The sequence below is a fragment of the Argiope bruennichi genome, chromosome 6 (genome assembly GCF_947563725.1).
Source record: "Argiope bruennichi chromosome 6, qqArgBrue1.1, whole genome shotgun sequence".
Classification (NCBI taxonomy): Eukaryota; Metazoa; Arthropoda; class Arachnida; order Araneae; family Araneidae; genus Argiope; species Argiope bruennichi.
Genome location: NC_079156.1, coordinates 135,200,665 through 135,224,960, shown reverse-complemented (window position 1 = coordinate 135,224,960; position 24,296 = coordinate 135,200,665). Strand labels below are relative to the sequence as shown.

Genomic DNA, 24,296 nt, shown 5'->3' with positions numbered 1-24,296 from the left:
AAATTAAATGTTCTTTTATCTTTCATTCATTAATACTTTATTTCTATAAATTACTTTTCAGCTTCTGAGCCTCTAATTTATTATTCACTTTCTTGATGGCATATTTAGAGCACTTGCAATCGCATGCAATGCGCATTTTGACTTACTGCCAAATTTGTTTCACATATCAATACATTTTTAAATGAATCGACAAACTCGTGATTCACTTTTTTATTTATTTTATTCTTATTTTAGCAACTTTATGAAAATATGCTCTCGTTCATTTATTGTATAATATATATATAATGAAAATAAAATATAAGAAATTAAAATTTTTGTCTTTATTTGTAGTTTAGGACTTTCTTGTTTACGAATGAATGTAGTTCATTTTCTTGAGGGATTATAAAGAAATATTCCATTTCAAACAGATATAATATTAAAATTATTGCTTTAGAGTGAGATATATTAGATATTTCAAGTGAAATATAACATGCTAACACATAGTTAAATGTTTAACATTACACTACAATATAAATACGTAACTATTTATAATTTTATTTATTTAATATGATTTTAAACATGACACTATATTCGCACTAGTTATTTGCAAACACATATGCATAATTTAAAGAATTTGAATATTTTGCACATTCATTCGTTCTCCACTCCGCTAATAAAATTTTTTTGTCGACCTATCTTGTTTAGATCAGTCATCCTAGGCAGGTAACTAATCAGAAATCTGTCTCAATTCAGGGGTGCACCAGTTGCAAAGAAGTTTTAAAAACTTCTCGTCTAACTGCCATTTACTTTCTTTTCTGCTCTGTGTTCATCTTAGTCATTCGTCCCTAGATGGCGCCAGGCAGAAACATTTTTTGAATCCAATTTTGCTCCTTGTTTGGTAGGATGTACCCGGAGCGAAGGGGCGCGCTTTCTGCAGAAGTTCCGAGTTTCCCGCCTGTGCGCGTCGTTCCCGTTCGTCCGTCAGAGAGAAGTTTGTTTTTGTTCTTTCCGAGACTCATGGCGCGATCTGCCGAATGACAACAGTCATGGAAGAGAGGACAGTGGACGACAAGTCGTCTCGGACTTCAAACCGTCTCTGGTATTGCGTGGAGCGCTTGAAAACAGCTTCGGTACTGTTGTGGGTGCTGTGCTTGACTTCGTGGATCATGCTGTGCATGTACCGGTACCGGATGGTGCACGTGGAGGACAGAGTGTCGGCCCTCGAGGCCCGGTTCGACATGCTCGGAATGGGCCAAAATCCATCTTCAATTATGGATCATCATGCTTACATCAAATCTGTTGTCAGACAGGTAAGACTTCATTACCCCATATCCTCTCAGAAATTTTTTAATAGATATTCGAATTTCTAGTTATCATCGCAACATGTCAATGTTTTTGAGTGATCCGTCTTATTATTTTAAATTTTACATGTGTTTACAGCATTGATCCTGTTCACGTTATTTAACATCGTTCTAACGCACATGTGTATTTACGCAGTAATTAAAAAAGAAAAAAAAAGGAAGTAGTATTGTAAAATATTTTTAAAAATTTATCGAAATTAGAGAGAGAAAAAAAACTGAAAGCAATTAAAATTGGTATTATTGAAAAACTATTTCCAATGATGTAATTTTGTTTGTCAAATATACGACGAAATTATTAAAGAAAATCAACTACTTTTCGAATTTCAAATTTAATAAAAAAATGTGAGAACATATTACCCAAGAAATAACTATGTGCAAAATTTAATAACACTTGGTGGTTTGTTCTATACAGCATTTTGAACGATCTTTGTACCTTGAATCTCGAATTACTTAATTTACATTGTATCCAAATGGTTACCGTTACTTTATTAAAAGCTTATTTTAGGGTTTTTAAAACTTTTTCCACTCGCGAGCGCATTTCTGCCGGAAAAATGTAGGAGAAATATAGATAAGAATTTATGATCTTTATTAATAATAAATAAATAAAAATTCAATTAAAAAGTTTTTTTTGTCAAATTTCAATGAAATCGTTTAAGTAATAAAGTGTTTTATTGCTTGATTTTACTTACAAATATTGATGAACTGATATGTGAGAAAAAATATTTCTTCGTTGTTTTCCATGAGCTATGTTAAAGGAGTAACGTAAAAAAAAAAAGAGAAGAAGTATTGTCTACCTAGTTGTTATATGCTATAAAGAAAGATACATTTCTTGGCATTATTTAAAATTATGATATGTAGTTATCAATATTAAATTACAATATTCGAAAGTATAGCATTGATAACTGACAGTAAAAGTACAGCATTTTTTTCTTCTTCTTGTCTTCACAGTTGATTGAGAGGAAAAAAAGAAAGAAAAAAATATTTTGGGCATTCATTTAATTTGTTATTATTAATATTAAATTACAGTATCCAAAAGCCTAGCACTGGTAAGTAAAAGTGAACGCTTAGTATTTCTTTTCTTCATAATTGATTGAGGAGAAAGAGAGAGAGAGAAAAACAGAAAGAAAAAAAATTGTTTTGTTCTCGAAAACCTCCTCAGATTGCTGCTGTGGTATTTATGTCTTTTTTGCTTCCATGATTTACTACATTAGTGATAAAACTTTACACATTTTTTAAATCCAAATCTCACTGTTACCAGACTAATTTTTTTCTCTATTTTTCGGTTCGGAAATTCCGTCACATAAACTTTAACACAACCTCAAAAGGAAAAATAAAATGACGCATTCAAATTAATAACAAATGCGAATAAAGTAACCCTACAGCAGCTCCGATAAAATACTGTGAGCGAAGGCTAAGTAAGTAATTTGGAAAAAAAATTATGATTAAAAAATTAATTAATTAAATCAATGAGTTTGTTAATAAAGAATGTGGCGGGAAAGAAGTACCCAAAACCATCGAGAAATTTTTTCCTGTTCTGTTTTTATTTTGCATCAGAGTTTCTGAGATTTTTTAAAACGGAAACCAATCTGAGACATTTATAATTTTCATAATTCCAAAGTTAAATAGAAAATGACAAAAAAAAAAAAAAAAAAAAAAACGATTGCATTAATATTTGCTAAATAATTTTTACTTTTATCTGAATTTGTTTTTAATTGTTATTAATTGATATTTCACTTCCTTATTTACTTTTAAATTGTGAGATTGCAAATAAAATAATAAAATATGATTTGCTATATTTTATGTTTAATATTCTAGCGCGGTGCAAAAAAAAAAAAAAAAAAGTACTTATTTTTTTTTCTCCTATAAAAGTGAAGATAATTTTTCAAGAATATGGTATGGCTAGTATTATCTTTTGAAATTTTGTTGTTATAATTAATTACAGCGATAAGAAGAATCATGAAAGTAAAATGAAAGGACGTCTTCGTAAAAATTGATTTAGAACGAATCAATTTTGACCTTTATAGTAAAAATGGAGAGTCAGAAAAAATATCCGAGTATAATTTTTTAGCGCTTTAAATTTAATATTTATGAACGCATATTGAAAATTTAATAATTTTTTTTTATAATAAATTAAATACTAAGTAAATTTTTGTTTCATTTTACTTAAATTCTACAATTGAAACGATAGTTAATTTGCGTGAAAGGAAATTGCAGATGGACATGGAAAGAAGAGAGAGAGAAAGTGTTTGCTCATTAGGAAAAAAAATACTCTTAAAATTGATCTATAAAATGACAAGAACTTATGTAAATACTTGGTGAAAAGTCCGTTCTTGCTCATTTTAAAAGATGAGTGAATCACTTTATTGAGATGTTTTGGGAACTTTTCTTCCTTATATTCAAAAGAGTTTTTATGTTCATTTTTATATCTTATCTTTACTTTTATTTTCTCGTATACGAAGTACACAGAATATTGTAACAGTCAAACATTTTGAAATAGGCTTCTATGACTCCATAAAAATACATTTTTAGAGATATGTCTCGGAATATAATAATTAAAACACGTTTTGAACTAGATGATTGAAATTTAGTATGTGTTATTTGTAAATTTCTATCAAATTTTGAGCTAAAAAAGTTTATCTGTTTGCCTGAGATACAGACAGGCAATGGAAACGATAACTAAACAAAAATAAACAAACAAACAAAAGCATAGGTTTAGCACCTAAAATGTAGTTCTGTATCAAATTTTGAACCAAGGCCCTGTACGGGTTGACCGTATCTCGTGTTATACTTTCGCATGCCTGCAAATGCAATAATTCGAAAATACAATGATTTAAAAGTATCAAATTTGATACACGACCTTTTTGTTAAAAATGTAGTTCTGTATCAAATTTTGGTTTTAATGGACCGCGAGAAGTGAATCCTTATTTGGTTGAATAGCTGATTGTGAAAATGAAAATCTGAACACTCAGAGCTTTCCCGGTCTTGTCGAGCTCTACGATTTTTATGCGGGGGAGGGGAGATAGTGTCTTTAGTTGAGAGTATTCTCGCTGGTTAATCTAAAGCAGCTTTTTTCAGTCTGGAGTACGCATCTCTAGGGTAATGCAATTAAATTGCATACGAAGTAATTTAGAAAAAATGAATGTTTTAAATTTAATTTAGGCATATATTTTATCTGAAGGATCAATACTTGTCTAGAGCGTTAGGAACACCAGAAGTTATTGAGATATGATAGTAATCGATTACACATGATAATACTAGGTATTTTTCAATAGTGCATCTGTAAAATGACCTGAAGATTCCCATTAAACGTTCGCGTATGTTTTTTAAAATTTAATTTTATATGTGTAATATGTATAAGTACTGACATACATAATTTTTACATAACTGTAATGATAGAAATATTCTTGTATTATAATGTTACTATTTTACTTGTACGATGTTGTTAGTATTACATAACAACAACCTATTATGCATAATTACAATTTTAGTAATTAAACATAATAAGTTGATGATGGGGTACGTGGAGTATTGATGATAATTTAAGTAAAAAAAGGTTCAGAAAGGTTGTTCTAAACAATAACATCCCAGGAACAAATTCTCATTCGAGATAAGATTAGGCGATTGGATTATGTGTCGATCGTTCTTTAATCAATCTTGAAGCTTGCTTGGAATCATTAACTTGAAGAAGCGAAAATAATTTTTTCGGTCTAATTTTAATTCACTATGAAACATGTTTTCACTCACATTTTTGCATTCAGAATTCCATCCTGGAAACTCAATTCATCCAGTGGACCAAATCGTAAAACTTTCTCGCTAATGCCTGATTGATATAACAGAATTTTGGGATATCAAGATATTTTAAATACTTCTTTTAAGCTAATATTTTGCTATCACTTCTTCTTCTTACTTTAAATGTGCTATTTTTTGAATTTCTCTGATACTTACATTCATTAAAGGTTATAATTTTGAAAAATTCTAAAGATTCATTTACATGTGCGTCTCTCGATTTTCTATTCTTTCGTAATATGTGTCATTTGTGAAAGACTTCTGAAGCGCAATTTTACTTTAACCATGGAATATTTTTTTTATATTTATAGAGAAGAATTTATTGTTATTATTATATTATCGAGTGAAAACAAGAGAAGCATAAGAATCTATTTCACTTTCTTGTATATGAAGTATAGAGAAAGTACTGTAATCGTCAGTACTGCAACAGTACTTGAACTCTGCAATAAATAGCACCACGTTAATTACATAATTATGTATTATTTGGTTTTTAGTATTATGAGAAATACCGATCTATACTAAACAAAAAACTTGCACAAAAAATTAAATGAGTCGCAATTATGTTGATATTTAAGAGGAATATTCATATAAAATAAAATATCACTAAATATGTATAATATGCATAAATACGCACAAAGGTATTAATATTTTTTTTGTCAATCTAAACACCATTAACGAAAACTGTTTTCCTTTGAATAAATAATTGTACCAATTATTATGTTGTTATCTCTATTTTGTACTATTTTTAAAAATATTTAATATTTTTGTTTGCTCCATCTTTACGAACTTCATTATTTGAGCGAAACATTTGCAATATTCTCTTATTGGCTGTATTTTTTAAATAACGCATTCTTTTATTAGGAAATAATCCTTCCAATTTTTGTTTAAGTATAGATCTTTCTGTAGACTTTTTCGAATTACCGTTTGTATTTAAAAGAATTTATTCCTTTAAGAAATATTCGTTAGTTTTTCTAATTTTAAAATGATGCGCTCTAAAGAATTCTTATGATGATTCAAACTATTTGGTTACCGTACAAAAGCTCCTACTCATTTAAGAAATATGCTGGAATGAAATCATGTTATAGAATAAAAATTATTTTACACAAGTTACTCATATTTATATCGAACAAATCTTTTTTTCCCCCTTTCAGCTAGTGATCAAACCATATAGAACGGAAAAAGCATCGACATTATATTGCGACATATTGGTATTTTATAATGATGACTGTAAAAGAAGCATTCACCATTGCTTGGTTTAACCGTGCATAGTTTTTATATCAGAAATAATTTAATTCTGTTTTTAAGAAGGCTTTCATTTGTCAATTTCATCAAGATTATAAATATAAAATTTTCTATAAAATTTCTTTGTGTAAGTCAGAATCTAGTGTTTCGAAGGGCTGCGATGGACGGGTGGTAAGGTCTCGGCTTCGGAACCGGAGGGTTCCAGACCAGATTCCACCGAAGAATTCGACCGTCGTATGAGCGGGTCTGTTGCACGTTAAATCAGTCGGAGCCAAACGTCTTCCCACTGATGTGGTGTGGAAGTTTGGAGAGGCGGGTGCCAGCTGAGATGCCGTCCTTCTTTTGTGATCGCAGTTCAAAAGGACGAGGTCCGTCCCAAAACAGCCCTAGTGTTACTTTAAAACGAGATATTAATATAACTAAACTAGTGTTTCGAAATCGATGCATTTTATATAGCATCTACAGTTTTAACCTTCGAAAAACAACAAGACTTGATACATTTATTTATGGGTCGTGGTCTTTTACTTTTCATTGATTACCAAAGCATCAATAATATTTCATTAAATTGCTTATTTGTTTTACAGAAACTTTACAGTTCCTCCTTCGTGTAAAGCACATAGAACAATGTTTTTCTTTCTCTTAGAACTCGGCGAATTTTCCACTAAATATCCAATTAAAAATTGTTTATCGGTAGTTTACTATATATGATAATATTATCAATATTGCAAACCGATATATCCGGAAAACATTTTCTTGCATGCAAGTGTCTTTCATTGTAAACAACCGACGTGGCGAAGGAAATCGATTTGCTCGATATTGCCTTCGATAGCAAAATAAAAGGCATTTAGTAAATTGCAAAGAAGATAGATAATTTGCCATAATAAATCAATTCCAACAACAGGTTGAAAGATAAAAAAGCTCAGAATTAGGAATAACTTGTGGGAATTGAATGAACTTCAACAGTTGTGGAGCATATTAACAGGAAGAATGATTTCTGCTGAAAAGCAAATCACTTTAAAAATGAACGAACGTTTGATGGTAGGATAGCGTTTGAGTGAAAGATTATTTCAGTATGAAATGACGGTGCAGTTGCAGCTGGAATTCGATCCTGAGCAGATATTGTGCAGAATGGGTGATTCCGGTGGAACCAATTCTCTTTTTCACGTTGCCATTGATGCTTATGAAATGCTGGATTAAATGAGAAGGGTAGAACTTCGTATGAAAATAAATAAACAAAAAACGAGAGTTACTTTATGCGAGCCCAAAAAACGTTTTTTGTCTCAATAATGATATAATATTATTTATATTTACCGTTACCATCAGAAAACATTTGACATTCGTTTGCCAGCGGGTTCAGATAAGATCGGTATAGTTTAATTTCGTTATATTAATACCCGTTTTAAAGCAGCACTAGGGCCATTTTGGGATGGACCTCGTCATTTTGAACCGCGTTCAGATGATGATGACGCCTGAGTTGGCACCCGCCTCTCCAAACTTCCACGCCACACCAGAGGGATGACTTTTGGCACCGACGGATTTTACGTGCATCATGTCCGCTTACATGACGGTTCTGCGATGGAATCTCGAACCTGAAATCCTCTGTTTCCGAAGCCGAGACCTTACCAGTGGTTCTCATATAAAATCGTATGAACCTTGCAGTTTCTCTCTCTTTTACTCTCCCGTGCACATAAAATCTCATATTTTTATTTAATATCTTTATTAGCAGTTTTAGAGCACGATAAACTGAAACAAACAAAATATTTTATTGTGTATCTAAGATAGTTAATTTCAAAATTTGATATAGAGAAAAATATTCTAAATTTTGATTTAATTTAAAAAAATAATAGTATTACGATTAAATGTTAGTTTAAGTTAATTAAATGTTTTTTTAAGCAAGGATTATAAAATTTTTAAACCCAGTTTAAATATATGAGTTTTTTTCCCAGTCTCGGTATTTGTCAGCTCTCGGTAAAAGAAAGAAAAAGTGATCTATTAGCCAATTTCAAAGCATGAAAAATAGGAGTCCTAAAAATAATATTCTGCAAATTAAGCAATGCTCTATTTTAAACTGAACCAGTGTGCATTCCATATAAATTGAATGAAAGACAGAAAAGGAAATTTATTTGAAAATACTTTAAAATTTTGGAACTCCAGACAGTTAGATAGTTGTCTGTTTACCTATTCGATTATCTGGTCTAGGTTCAAATTAATCACGTGTGGTTTCTTCAGTGTAGGGGGGGGCAATTCACGTGACTGCAGTCATGTGACTCTTAACATCATCTGCCTGCTGTCATCATCCCCCCATCCCCTCACCAACTGTAATAGAAGAAAATTAAATCTAAAATTAAACTTGTATCGTGCAGTTGATGAGTATCAGGGGAGCATGAATTGACTCTAGTAACTTCGACTTAAGAATACAACAGTATGGTTATTTACTTTTTTTTTTCTTGCTGGATCTGAATGCAAAATTAATTTTTTAATTAAAATTTTGAAAAACCCATTCTTAATAAATACTTACAATCCAAGAAATATAAATATGTCATATTTGTAGCTTTAAACCCAAGGATTTGCCCTGCAGAGCGTTGTATTTTGATGTTGCTACGTTCGGTGGTGGTGGAGTGGTGAGGTATACAGAAGAAGACAAAAGTGTTGTATTTTATGTGTTATGCATCAAATTGCTCTGAATGTGTCTTTATTTTTTTGCTTTACGTAATTTATAGAAAATATTCAAAAAATTATCATATTAAAAAAAAAACATAGACCAATGTATCTAGTAGTGTCATTTAATTATCGTAGGTCAGTTTTCGATTAACGAATTGTTAAAACAGAATAAGAAAACTGTTTCTTCAGAAGTTTACCGAAAGTTCGCGCTAGCCGTTGCCACAATGAACGGAAAAATGTAACAATTTTTATAATGATCACGCAATTCAGGGAAGTGAATGAAAAACCACGACCATGCGTGTTGATAGGTGAAAAGGGCAACTTGATTATTTATTGTAATTTTGAATCAAATAGATAAGTATTGGCAATTTATCACCAAATACAATTGCAGCAATTTCTTATTACTACTTTAAAAGCCGTTTGTTATCATTTGTGGTACACACCCAGGATTGCAGACTTTTAGAGAGTTTTTTGGACGATTGGCACGATTTTGACGTACTTGCCGGGAAACCGTACATTAATCAGAGTACTTTAGCGTATACTTTAGAGTTTTGCCACGATTACTTATCTGGCAACATTAAGCCTATTTTTGAACTTGATTAAACTTCTTGTTTCAATTTTTTTTTCTTTTCATATTTTCTTTCCTCTGACTGAATGTGCAACTATCTTCAGAATACATCTAATAATATTTTGCAGCTCCGGAGCATTTGAATCAGTACAGCTGTAAAAAATGTTCAATTAAAGAAGCAGTCTGAAATTCGTATGATGTTTTGTTTATATTTGACTGTTGCCATTCGACAATTAGTAATAAGCTCGATTTTTGTGCCACTTACGTTAGCGTTTGATTTATATAGATTTTTTCAATTTAATACCCAGTTTGTTTTGAATTATTAGGATGGAATTAAGACACATCAGGAAAATATTCAATCGCAAGATTTTGTTGATCATTAACTGTCTAGTAAGATTTTCACTTTCTCGTTTATTTCGCAAACATGCACTTTTTAATTTTCTGTAAACTGATTCAATGGAATTCATATTTTTCATTCATATCAAACAGCAAGGCAAGAATGAAAAATACATCATATGCAATACCATATCAATCATTCAACAGTCTAAAGAAACAAATAATTTAGGCTAACAAGTTGGGCGCCAAAGTAGGTGGTGATTAGTAACATTTAACTGTCCATAAATATTACCTGAATTCATTCCTGTATTTTTTTTTTCTCTTGCCAACTAATGCAAAGTCTATAGTGATAAATGAAGTTTCATTAACTAAGAATATTTACTGACTTCTGGTGTGACGAACTTAACTTATGATAAAACTCTTTATTTTGTTAATATTTAACTTAAAAGAAATAAAACAATGCTAAATAAACTATGCCAACGATTTTATCAAGACGTTCATGCTTTCCTATATATCAGTTTTGATTGACGTCCCTTTTTCTCTGAAATACTAAATCTACAGCTACACCATAAACAAAGTATCAGTGGATAAGAACATAGCATAGTCAGTTTGCGTTGGAACACATTATTTACTATTAAGGTTTTTAAGAGAAATTAAAATATCATACATATTGCTGGGAGACGAAATTCCCAAGATAAACGAGCCGATGCGGGCTTTCTCAGAGCTATTTTATTGTGCACTTTTACATAAACGGAAGTTTTTCGTTTAAGTGGAACATGACAATTATACAGTCTACGCATTCTATTTATGGCTTGATTATTAGTTTTAACGCGTTGACTGTCATGTGACTGACCTGTGTTTTACACCTACTATTTAACTGTACCGAACCACCTGTCTAATTAGATGACCGCTTTTCTACTGTAGTTAAGAAATAGTAAAGGATTTAATTAGATAGTTGGTCCGATTATCAGGCGAGAGTCGTAAATAGGTTAATAATAAAATCTGTTGTTTTCTGTGAAAGAGTTCTCGGTTATCATTTTCTTAAGTACCATGTCAACGTGGATAATTTTGCATTCATTAGCGGGAGTAGCAAACAAGACCTTCAAGAGGATTGCATTCTGGATCAAAGTTTTGTTTACAAAGTACAATAAACGCCCGAGTATCTTGCCTAATGTGGCGGAAGGGCAGGTCGTATAACAAGAATGCCAGATAGGCCGGAGTTTTATGAACACATTTTTTGTTCCACCATTACCAAAAGACAATGTTTTTACACCAAAACTGCATTGTTATAATACACATTTCCTCACTTCTTACTAAGTACTAAGCCCTCCATTTATCTGAAGCCAAGCAGAATATAATCGATGCCGCTGCCTGGTGAATCGTAGAAGCAGTTGCTGGTAACATGTCGAGTTAAAACAGAAAGTTTTGTACTTATAGTTTATATACTACATTGTATGTTTCAAAAAGTTATTAGAGAAAAAATAAGTTAAATCATATAAACTGTTCTCATTTTAACCTAAATTCTGTCATTTTCACTGTGGTACGCTTAAAAAAACATTAAGTATATCCCAAGAACCATTTACGGATGCTGTACATACTGTGCAGTTGTCATCAGGAACAATAGCAACCATTGAGGGAGGTCCTTTACACTGACAAAACGACGAACAACGAGCAAGACGCTGCTTTTTTTCTGTCACAATTTGTATTTCACCCACGGCACTAAGAGGATCCTAGCAGGTGTCCTCTTCCAATGCTTTGGCAATGGTGCCAATGCAACGCCATGCCTTTCTCAATGAATTACGATAAAAAGAAAACTAGGCCGGATAGTCGCGAACCGAATCTCGGGAATGTACTGTAGTATTGTAAATCAATAATATCTGTAAGCTGTCTTTTCGATTTTGCGCATATACTTCTCTGAACATTAAGAACTCAACAATACATATTCAGGGAGTGGGAGGGAGAGGAACTTTGTGATGTTGATGAATCTCCCAAAATCTGAGAGATTCTTTTTTGAAATTCTGTCAGCCTGCAGGGAACAAGGCTGATTCAAAAGCAAAGCGGGCCCGGAGAGTAGAATTCAGTGTGTGCTCTTAACATCCAAATGACAGATCGGCGTTAAATTTCAAACGAAATTCTTCCAAAGAAAACTCTTATAATTCAATAAACGCTTAGAACTAGAAAGATTATTATTATTTTTTTACTGGACAGAACTTTGTTCTAGTGATTATATTTAGAAATTGAAATGAAAATTTTTTCCAACATTCAACTTAACTGATTTTCTTTGGGAAGATTGTCTCCAGATAAATAGTCTAAATTTGAAATTTCCTTCAAACTTTAAAAGGTCTTAAGCTTTAAAAATTAACTGAATAGAAATCTGAATGCCCTTCAAAATCAACCTTAATTACTTTCAAAATAATTCTTTAAAAACTAATATTATGAAAAATGCTATTCAAAATGAGATGCGGAAATGCAAGATATCGAATAGAGCGCAAATATCTGAACGTTAGAGTTTTTACACAATGCAATATCAAGGAGAGGTATTTAATGTACCTTTCATAGGCCAATGCTGATTTACAAGCAAATATTTTTTATCATGTTGATTTTTTTTTTTTTTGCAAATTCTATGATGAATAATGCAAAATTCATTCAGAACTTTTTGTGGAGTAAACTTGGTCTATTACAACTGTCGCGCAGTAATTTTTTAAAAGAGTATGCTTTTTCCAAGACAGTGTTTTTAATTAATTTAAAATGAATCGGAATATTAATGTTTTGTTTTTCCAATACTTTTGTGCATATTATTGCATAAATACCATTTAATTGTAAATAATCATAATCTATTTTTCAATTTCTACTATTATTTCACATTCTCCTTATATATATATATATATATATATATATATATATATATATATATATATATATATATATATATATATATATATATATATATATATATATATATATATATATCTTGTTCAAATTTTCAAACGGTAATAAAATACTTTTTATTCATCCACTCAAGTTCAAATACATTTTTTTTAAACTTTTAGCGGATGACATATGCAACCACTCTGGATGACCACTCTGAATTCGAAAAACGCATGTTTGAAAAATGTCTGTCTCCATGTCTGCCATCGGTCTACGTGTACGTGAATTCGTTAACTCAAAAACGCTTTGGGACAGTCAAATGAAATTTGATATATGAAATCACGACCCGATTTCATTTGCGATTTCTCTCAAATTTCAAGCTAAATTTATTCAGGGGAAATTTGTCTATCCGACTATTTGGATGACTAAAAAGGCTAACTGGACAAAATTCGGAACACAGAATTAATTAATATTGTAGATACCTTTCAAATGTTGAGCCAAATCCAACAAGGGATTAAATATCTGTCGGTCTGTACTTTCAGGAGCATGCAAACGCGACAAGTGAAATAAGCATTGACTTAAATACATTAGAATTTGGTACGCTATTTTTGTGATTGCAATTGTAGCTTGGTGTCAGATTTTGGTTTCAATCGGTTGGGGAAGATGTGTCTCAAATTCATCTTTATGAGAGAGTATGCGAGAAAATTTTGCATGTTTTTTGAATCGTTTGGCAGTTCCAAATTTCCGTTGATTTGAAATCTATCATTATGATACCACCTGAAGTCGTAGAATAACATTTCCAAAATAGGATTTTTTTTATTCGTGAAATCCGACTGATAAAAAAGTAATGAATGATATTTTTTGATATCTGTACTTTGGAATTTAAAGAAATTCGTTCAAATTGAAAGAATAAAATAAATACTTTTCCAAATCTACATTAAAAAAATTATTCCTGTTTTAATTTAGCCATCTGAGCATTCGATGATTCATTGCTTTGTCTGATGTCTAAAATTTTCTGTTTAAACCTTTCCACTCCGATGAATAGCCCTTTATTTAAATATTTAAAAGCAGAAAAGGGCTTTTCCAACTTTTCCATTTTCTTCTTTATTCCAACTACTTAAACTAATAAAATGGCTGTTATGTATTTTTTCCAATTTGATACTTTATAATACGACAGGATTGGTGGAATATATACTGATTTATAAGGCGTGATTTAAAAGTATCAATTTACTATGCAATGCAATTCTATAACTATTATTATTGCACTCGTTAAAATGTGTAGTTTCTCTAGTTTCATGTCGAGCTCGTAAGTTTGAGCGCAGACAATGCACAAATCAGTCATTCGAACGAGAAAAACACAATTAGTGAATCGATGAGTGCATTCGGATGACTGAGTAATTGAATTGAGAGGAGAAGACAGGCTCGTCTCAATTAGGAACTCACTTTTTTCGAGCTCTCCTCTCAATTGAATTACCTCCAACTCAAGTGGACTGCTGCCTTCTCATTTGCGAGGAAATAAATCGAGATGAGTTCCTTGGCACTGGACTACTAAAAAAAAAGAAATTCAATGAAATTTGTAATCAACTAGTAAGAAAGATATTCAAAATGGAGTTTTTGAAACATAAAAGATATCGAGACTCTTGTCTGTGTTATGAATCGCAAACAGCTTCAGGGGTAGAGATAAGAGGTATAAAAAGAGTATACAAATTTTCAAAGAAATATTAATATTAATTTAGTCAAAGATAATAAATAAGGGAGATAACGCCTGTTTTCTATTTTATACTTTTCGCAAGTAAAAGAAGCATTTTTACTTGATCACTTTGAGATAGTGAATATATTTATCATTTTAAAGATATTGAAATTTTTTATTTAGTTTCTATAAAATAGTATATATATCTGTCTTTTATAAGATATTAAACTAATAGAATTTCGTAAATTTCTCTTATGATCGACTGAACTTAAAAGAATAGAAAAAAAAAATTCAAAATATTTATTGTGAAAAAAATTATATTAACTCATTGTTAAAATCGAAAATATTATAATCATAATTAAAACGGAAATTAAAATGAAAGTAAATTAAACAATTATTTAAAACCAAGATTTTAAGAATGAGGAAATTTTATTGCGAATAGAAGTTGAATACATCAAACTAAATATATAAAAAGAGGAATAATGCATGTAAAAGGCTTCCAAACACTGATTTCTCTCAAATTTCTTCACATTTTTAACAGGGAAATTTATTTCTATAAACAGCAAACAATAGTTGGGATAGAATTTGTTATAATCTAAGAACACGAAAAACTTGCCTATTTTAAATCTTCTCCCATTTATTCATGACTTTGAGGTTATATTTTTGAAATGAAGGATTCATTAGGGTTTCAGTTTTATTAAAAATTTTAGTGGAAAAAATTCTTTATCCGTTGAAGTGAGTGTTATAAATAACTTAAATGAAAAAATATACCTTATTCCATGAAAATTATTTTTCTGAAAATGAATGTACAATTTAAATATACAATTAGTTCTTTTTTAGATTTTTATTTGTGTGTTCTTATTTATTTCTGTAATTAGGATTTTATCAATTACATTTTCATTCTTTATTATTAGCTTTTACTTTCTCCCAGATAAATATTTGTTGAACATTTTGATTATTTTTTTCTTGGAATGGTATTATAAAATGGAGTAAATAGAAGTAAATATCAGCATTAAAATTTGAATTATTTTCATTGATAATATCGAATTTTCATAATTAAATTTTTTTATAGAAAAATCAGAATCGTAGTTTTTTTTTTTACCCTCTTTCTCTAAATAATCATAAGTGCATTCAAATGATAGAAAAGTTTCAATATTTCTTTTTAAATTTATATAAATGTAACTTGATTAACCGATACTGTATATTTATTTTATAACTGGTACTATAAAAATATCACATATAGATTGATATTTACAAATATAGTTTGTAGTAAACAAATCCAAGAAGCCTAAGATAAGATATAAAGAGAAAAGTCATAACATTATTTCCCTGTAATTCTGGTTCATTGCCTGTCAAAAATAAATGCGACGTGTACTGAAGATGTAGTTGTTTCTAATTTTAGCACGATTGACCAGATTTCTATTATTAAAATTATTTTCTGTTTATCAAATTTTAAGCGTAAATCGATTCACATGGGCATGTACTAAGAGCTTCTGTGTTAAGAATCGGATGTTGCAGTAAAAACCGTTTTACAGAAAACAAATCTTGGCAGTGTTTGATTTTAACTATTTGAGAAAATTATAGTTTTTCTTCGATTCAACACTGCGAGAATTGGCTTTTGCGCTATTTAAACAATGCTTGCAAAAAACTAACTAGATATTTTGATAGATATCGTTTTGGAAAAGCATTCTCTTTTTAATTAAAAAAAAGATTAAGTATGAACTAGAAATTCTATGAAATTTATTCCTTAGAGCGCTTGCCTCAGAAACTCAGAAAATCATTTAGTTATAGAATTTACAGAATGTGTCCAACAACTTCGAAAAATATAAGTTTCCATATTATGGATTCTATTTTTCTTTCTTTCTTTTTTTTTTTTTCTTTTTTTGCTATTGGTTTTTTATTTATAATTGAGTCCTATAATCATTCAGGAATCAATGATCATTTTATGAATTATGAGTTTTATTATAAGAAAGTGTACATAGGTTTATTATCTAAGTAGTTTGTCGTGGAAAAATGATTCCACGACAATCTTTTGCTAATAATGCAATAAAGAATTTCTATTAACTCATAAGAAATTTTTTGTAAAGCTATCTGAAGATATTTATAATTCTGAAGGTACACTTTAAGGTTGCTTCCTTCCTGCATAATATTTATAGCTGGAAAATTTTATTTTGATGTTCTGAAATTCTGTATTCCATTAATTTTTTTGATAAAATAAAAAAATGAATAAAATAATTTTGCTGACCATCTATTTCTTAAGGACATTTTAGTATTTTTATAATAATCAGTAATCAGCTATACATTTTTAAGTATATTTTGATCAATAATGATTATATTACGTAAAACAATGGCGTAAGTCGAAAAGTTAAAGGTGTGTTTTTTCCCAAGTCAGTGAAATATTTAAAAATGGGTATTGGAACGAAAGCTATTGATTTTAGGGAAAAGAAGTCAAAATGAAAATTATAGCAAAATAGCTGAATATAATAAAACACGTATGCACTTTTAAATATTTTGTTATATTATCAAAGTTATTTTTATACTATACTTTGTTATTTCTAGTTTGATTGTAGGATTGAAAAAAGAGGGACTTATGGCTAGTTTTTGGAATATCATGCTAAAATAAGTACAGTTAGTTATGAAAAAATATTCTGATTCGATTTTCTGTAGGGTTAAGATATAAATAATATGAAATAATTTCCTTGCCGTATCTATTTTGTTTTGTTAAAGCACCAGGAAGAACTATTCTATTGATATAATGATATTTATTACGATGAATAACTACAAAGTTACTATGCATACTGACGATCGTAGTCGAATGGGAAATTATCAATTCAATTGACGCACATTTCTTCCTAACGAAATGAACTTAAAATTTGTAAATGTGATAGGCATCAAATACTCTAACCAGATTTGTTTTTGAATTCATCGTGCATTTTACAGGGAAAAGACGTTGTCAAATTACTATGATATCGTATAAATTGACTTCATTGCCAGTATGAAAAATAATTCTACGTTTACGGCTCTAAATATTAATTCCCTAAACTGAAAACAGTATATTGAATGCCCCTTGAAAAATTATTGAGAGTACATTTCAGTCCGTCTAAGTTAAAAAAAAAAAATACTTTTTCTATTCCAAAACACAGGGAATGACTTATAGCCATTCCTGTAAACATTTAATATACCCTCACTGATTCCAGACCCACGTAATAAAAAGTGCGGTGCTTTTTCCTCCATTAGACAAATTGCCATGTAACAACACGGGAAACGGAATGGCTGTGGCTTTATTTACACCCGATAAAACTGCCAGGGCACGTGATAGTTGGCAATCTTCGGCCGGCGGGATTAATCTGCCACTGGAGGGGGCATTCCCCAGACGACTGTGATTCAGACAGAGTAATTGGCACGTTCAACACACCAATTGCCACGTTAATCGATCGCGATTGTCCTCCTGGGGGTGGAGGAAGGGGACGGGGAATTAATTGCCTCCCATATCTACAGAGAATGAAGAACTACTGGCTTTGTACTTTGTAGTCACTGTTCGGCGGAGGATGGGAGGGCCATTGTTGGAGCCGGAGGCTGCTTACTTGAAAAGGAAGCGACAAGGGGAGCAGGATTGGTCTAAATGATCGCATTCGAAATCAAAAGGTTATAGAGAGGGATACCTTCCCTTTTTTTGTTTTGTTTTCTTCTCTTACTTTTTTTTCTGCTGGAAGACCGCCTTTGTTTTGAATAAGACGGTTTATTGATTTTTGTCCTTATTGGATGGGAAGCTATTGGAGTTAACGGTCTTCGGAATTTGTTAGGAAATTGGAAAATATTATTTTGGCTACTCAATAGTTATTTTTTTAAATTCCATCTCTGAAAATGCTCTGAACATTGCCATCCATCCTATTCCCAATGTTCAGAGTAATAGTAAATGTAATGTAGTAATAGTCAATGTAAATAGTAAAGCCTATTTTTGGTTCTTACACCATTAAACTTAAATCAATCAACCAAACCCTTTTTTCAAAGAATATCACATCTCTAAACATTGCAATCTCTGAAAGTGGTGTACACATTATGATAGTTGCATGTGCATAAGCCTGCAACCATGTCTTCTACAGAAAACGAAACTTCTCGTAATGCCAGGTTTACACTCGGTCAGATATAAGATGGCCAGTAGGTAAAGCATGCGTAGATAGAGACTGGTTCATGTTTGCTACAATTTCATAAGATAGATTCTAACATTCTATGCTGGGCTATAAATTGTCGTTTTGGCGTCCCTGAATTTTTCTTTTCACAGAAAATGATCTATATTACTGTCTTAAAATGATGGATACTTACACAAAGAGACATGGTAAACAAAAAAAAATAAAGTTAGCATACCTAAACTTGGAAAACTATAGAAAGGAAATGGCAAATAAAATGAAAAAAAAATCGCATCAGAAAGAACAAAGAGCAAAAAATGTCGGAAATTATCTATGATAAGTGATCTGCAAACTCATGCGCAGTAATAAAAAATATATATAATACAGCGGCATATTGTTGTCCCGTTGGGACAATTACCTGGCATCGACTGAACAGCATTTGTCAACCTTCCTACGCATACTTATACTACACAAAATTATACCTATTATTTTACCGTATTTTTTTATTTTTAAGTAATTTAAAAAATATTTAAAGCGAGTGTAAACACAGATTAATAGACATTTTGTATAAAAGGCATCTCATTAGAAATATTTTCTTTTGTACCGAATATTTTGGTATCTCATGCTTAAATTCACTCTTTCATTTCGCATTCTCAGAATCTTTGGATCTACTTATTTTTGAAAACCGTGTGTTTAAAACATGATTTCCCCTAAAAAATAAATTTGCAAACCATATGACTAATATCCGCTTGGAATCTTATCTTGAATTTAAAGCGGTTAGTTAGAAAGCAAAAATGACAGAAAACTCACAGCAAGTATATGTTCATTGCTCACAATGAATGAGAGCATAGTTTGGTGATTATTTTTTTTATTCGAAAAAAATATTATTGCTCATTATATTACAGTTTTAAATTTCCTTATTTATATATAACAAAAAAAGTAGTCATCTGCCCGGATCTTTCTCGCATACTCTCCAATAAAGGTCTTACCTTATTTCCTCCATATAAGAGTGGGTCACGAATGCCTTGCATGGCATGAGTGAACAACAGTTCAAAATATAGATCTTTGTCGTGAATGTAATATTTCACTGCGCGAATATGTACATTCGGCAATTTTACCGGACGATTGACACTAAAATTTGATACGAAATTGCAGTGATAGATCGATACATAAGATAATATACCGGATTTAATTTACTTAAATCATTGCGTTTACATGCATGCTAAAGTGCACACCGATGGCTGATTAACCATTTAACAGGTTTGGTTCAAAATTTGATAACTATCCATATTTTAGATACTAAATAGGGATACCAAATTTTATTTACCCAACTCTTTGTGTTTTATAGTTATCGAGTTCACTTGTTCTCTTACAGGCAGACCGACAGACTTTCTCTGAATAGATTTCGTTGAAAATTTGATCGTGTCTGTATGCCAAATTCCAGCCTTCTAATTGAAAGTATTTTCGAGTTATTGTATTTACAGACAGACAGAGAGAGACATAATGCCAAAAAAATGTATTTTTTAGACTCTAGGAGGTCTGAAACATTGAAGGACCTTTGAAGCGTAAGTAAGGTCTTGAAACCTAGTAAAATGTCGCAAAGAGTTCTGTCCCCTATCTTCTCATGAAAAGGGAACAAAATATTTATTTTTAATTTAGAAAACTGTATATATGAAGAATTTAGAAAAAACATGAGAGAATTTGATGGAATACTACTTCTAAATTTTTGCTGAACTATAAAAGGACAATTCGCTACGAAATAAAAATGTTGATGAGAAAAGGGCGGTTTGACGTTAAGGGATGGTTGGAGAAACTGTGCATACAGGAAATAAAAGAAAATTATTTCATTGTATATGCAAAATATCTTTAACCTGATACAAATATTTGTTTTTAAGTTTCCGCTTAACTGTTAGGAGTGGCCAATTTCTGGGGTGAGGTGAGGGTTTGATTTAGTAAAAAATAATTGAAATAATTTAACTGGTTTAAAATAGATGGACAGAATACTTGGACAAAGTTTATCTGGGCATAATCTGGTTTTCGTGACTAAAATCTCTTTTCTTTTTTATGTAATGTCATAAAATAAACCTAGATAACAATCTGATTCTTTTACAAGTACTGTAAATATGCGAAATTTTGATTTGATGTTGTATGATATTAAAAATCATTGGCAGAAGGTTCATGATGGATGGAAATATAAATAATCGAAAATAAAGAAAGAAAACTTTTACCACTAACAATTTATCTTCCCGAAGGCAGTGAAACAAGTGTATTCTAACAATATTTAAGACCCTGTCATTTTGCAAACATATTAAAAAAATTGATTTTTACACATTTTTTATGCACGATTTGTATCGTAAATTTTGGTTGAGTCTAAAAAAACTTGCCAAACAAAAGCTATTCAGTAACTGAAATTACTATGATTTTTTTTTTTTTTTACCTAAAACATTTATTAAGAATTATTTGAGGCTTGTTGAGAATTCGTGCACATCTTAACTTTTCTGTTTTTTTTTCAATAATTACTTTAAAAAAATCCTTCATGACATTTGCTAAATTATTTTTTTAATTGAATTGTCTTTCCAATAACTTTTTAGTGGAAAGTCTTATTGCAAGAATTTACTCTTTCTTTCCTCCCAAGAAAGCATAATAAAGACACACAAATTTCTCAGAGTCTAAAAACCTTAACGTTACAAAAGCCAGACTTCATCCCTGCCGCTTAACAGTCTTTCGAAAGTTACTGTTGTCAGCTGTAATTCAGGCAGGCGATTAGCAAACGACTCAGCCGTTCCGTAGAGTTGAATAGAAGTGAATAAGAGCCTCACACTAAATGGCGAATTGTTCTAAAATTAGCGCGGGAATCTCGAACTGAACCCGAATTAGCTCGTTCTTTGTTGCCAAATTATTAATGCATTCCTTGTCGCGGAGGAACAGCCGTGAATTCCCAGAATACCTTGTAAATCCTTTCGCGTAAAGCTGAATTACGAAGGGTGACCATGCATACTAAATACATGATTATGGCCCCCTTTCCTCTCCCCCCATTCTCTCAACCCGTTTTCAATCTGCTAAGTTCCGGTTTTCGAAAGCGAAATTTGTCGGAAATTGTATTTATTTCTTTATAATTTGCGAGTTTTGCAATTTTTTTTTTTTTGAGAATATGTTGTGATAAATATCATTGGGGGAAAAAAAATGCGTTTCTGGCAATTTATATTTCTTTCGGTAAAAATTTGAAACTCGATCATACTTTTAAAAAAGACAAGCATGTTATTACCTCTTATTTAACATACAAATACTTATGATTTTATAAACAAGAAAAGAAAAAAAAAATACTCGAGATTTTACAAAAAAATTATTTTAAATGTTTTTTTTTCGAGAGTAAATAAACTATTAAAACTGCAATAAAAGTTTGCTGTCATCAAAGGTGTAATTAAACAATTCAAGTTCAGGATTCTGCACTTAAAACAGTTTTTAATAAAAATGATTGAAAGAGCAATATATACTCTTTTCAAACTGCATGATATGATGTAACTAAGATTTTTAAAATATAAACCTTAAAATATTCGAATATTTTGAAAGATATTTTTTAAAATTTAATACAAATGTATCAACATGTATATGTTTTCCGAGCAGAATATTAACTTTATTCTTCTTAAATTGAGTTTTGAATTAAATTTTGAGAGTATAGAAAATTCAAATGAGTCATCTAATGCATTTTCTGAGAATTTCTCTCAAAGAATAATTAATCAATGTAAAAATAAGGTATTTGTTCCTTTGAACATTTTATTTCTTAGAAAATATGGTGAAATCTACCAGGGGAACATTCATCCTTTATTATTTAAAATAACAAGCTTATAAATTTATAGTATGAAGCCTTGGTTAAGCGTTACATAAATAAATGCAGAATATATAAAAAATAATATTAAATATTCTTTTTTAAAATATTCCCTCTTTTTGTCACTTAACTAAAATCTGTTTCCGCATTGAGGTAAAGTGGAATGATAAAATCTGCAAATATAGATTTCATTTGGTGTGCAAGTTATATAGCTAACCAACTGATATTTTGTAAGTTATATTACTAATTTCTTAATTTTGAAACATATTCGAATTCTCTTTAGTATATTAAAAGGATTTTATTTAACTTATCTGTAATTATCTGTGAAATAGTGGCTAAAAACAAAATAATTTGCAGCATTTGTTTTGAAATCAAAATATTTTTTTTCATTAATATGATCAAGAACAAGAATGTTGTTCATTTAGAATATAATCTATTAATGTTCATACTCAACGTAAAATGGATAAGTCTTATAGAGAGCCAAAGTGCACACGCTCGAGCGCTCTCTCTCTCTCTCTCACACACACACACACACACACACACAATTATCTTTATTGTAAGATAAATATTCGTGTTAGAGATATACAGGATAGTCTGTTTGACCTAAAGTTATTGCAGCAAAAATAATTTTTACATGATTTTAATGTTTAAAAATATTCTTTTAATTATACCTATTATTTTACCGTATTTTTTTTTACTTTTAAATAATTTAAAAAATATTTAAAGCATATTTTTGAATAATATACTTCGCATAAAAAATGTATATTTTGAATAATTATTCTGAGAACGTTACTAGTGTATAATAAAAGATTTTATAATCATGTTGCCATCACGTTCACAAAAATTCAATTTAAAAATTCAGTTCAGTTTTAAGTTACCTTTCATTATAAATGAAACCTAGAAAACTATAATTTTCAGCGCATGTTGCATGAAATGAAATAAATGCGAAACATGATATGCTTCCGAAAAATGAATAAGATACTTTTTAAAACATCTATATTTTTATTTTAAAAATTGTATATAATTTGGAGATTAATTATCTGAATATCTTCTTTAATAACCAATTTAGGTCGTTAGTAATACGCATGCGAATCTAAATAAAGTAAAGAACTATATTTTATTTTCGTTGGAGTCGATAAATGTTCCGATGAATTACGATTTTAAAATTTTTACACAGACAATCGGTCTTAAGGGTCATCTTTATTAATAAAAATGAATGTGAAATCGTGTTTTTTTTTTGTGTGTGAGTGTCTGTGTTTTGACGTTTTACAGCCTAGACTGTTTGACTAAGAGTTGCCGAATTTCAAGCATACATACTTTGGAGAGAGTGAATATGCACTTCGGAGCGATTTTTTTTTTAATATTTTAATTAGTTAAAAAGTAAGCGAAATTATAGCTTTTTTCCACGATAACATCCGAAAATATTGCATTGCAAACATAATTTTTATGTCATCTTGAAATTATATATATATATATATATTTTCAACGATGCCAATTTTTTTTTCTCGTATACGTAGTATACGAGGAAATAATGTAAGCGTCAAAATATTCGAACTTAAGATTGGCGAATCTCTACGTTTTAGACCTCTTTGAGTTCGAAAAACGCATTTTTGGAAAATGTCCATCTGTCTGTCTGTGACAAAGATAACTCGAACTCAAAGATAACTTTCATCTAGGCAAATGAAGTTTCATGTATGAACCAAATTTATGGATTTCTATCTAATTTCGAAAAAATCTATTCAGAGGAAGTCTGGTCAGACCTATAAAATATTATAAACAGGTTAGCTTAGCTTCCAAAATGTACAATTACGACTGTAATGTTGTGTGAAATTTTGACTTCAATAGTCGAAAA

The 24,296-nt window shown here is 30.4% G+C and overlaps 1 protein-coding gene across 1 annotated transcript in view; it reads left to right on the top strand.

Moving 5' to 3' along the window:
• The first annotated feature begins 931 nt into the window (after nt 1-931).
• LOC129971574 (collagen alpha-2(V) chain-like) overlaps nt 932-24,296 on the top strand; it is a 195,380-nt gene continuing 172,015 nt past the window's right edge. The window contains exon 1 of the mRNA XM_056085469.1: nt 932-1,289. Coding sequence (XP_055941444.1) covers nt 1,014-1,289 — 276 coding nt within the window. The 5' untranslated portion in view covers nt 932-1,013. The remainder of the gene's footprint in view (nt 1,290-24,296) is intronic.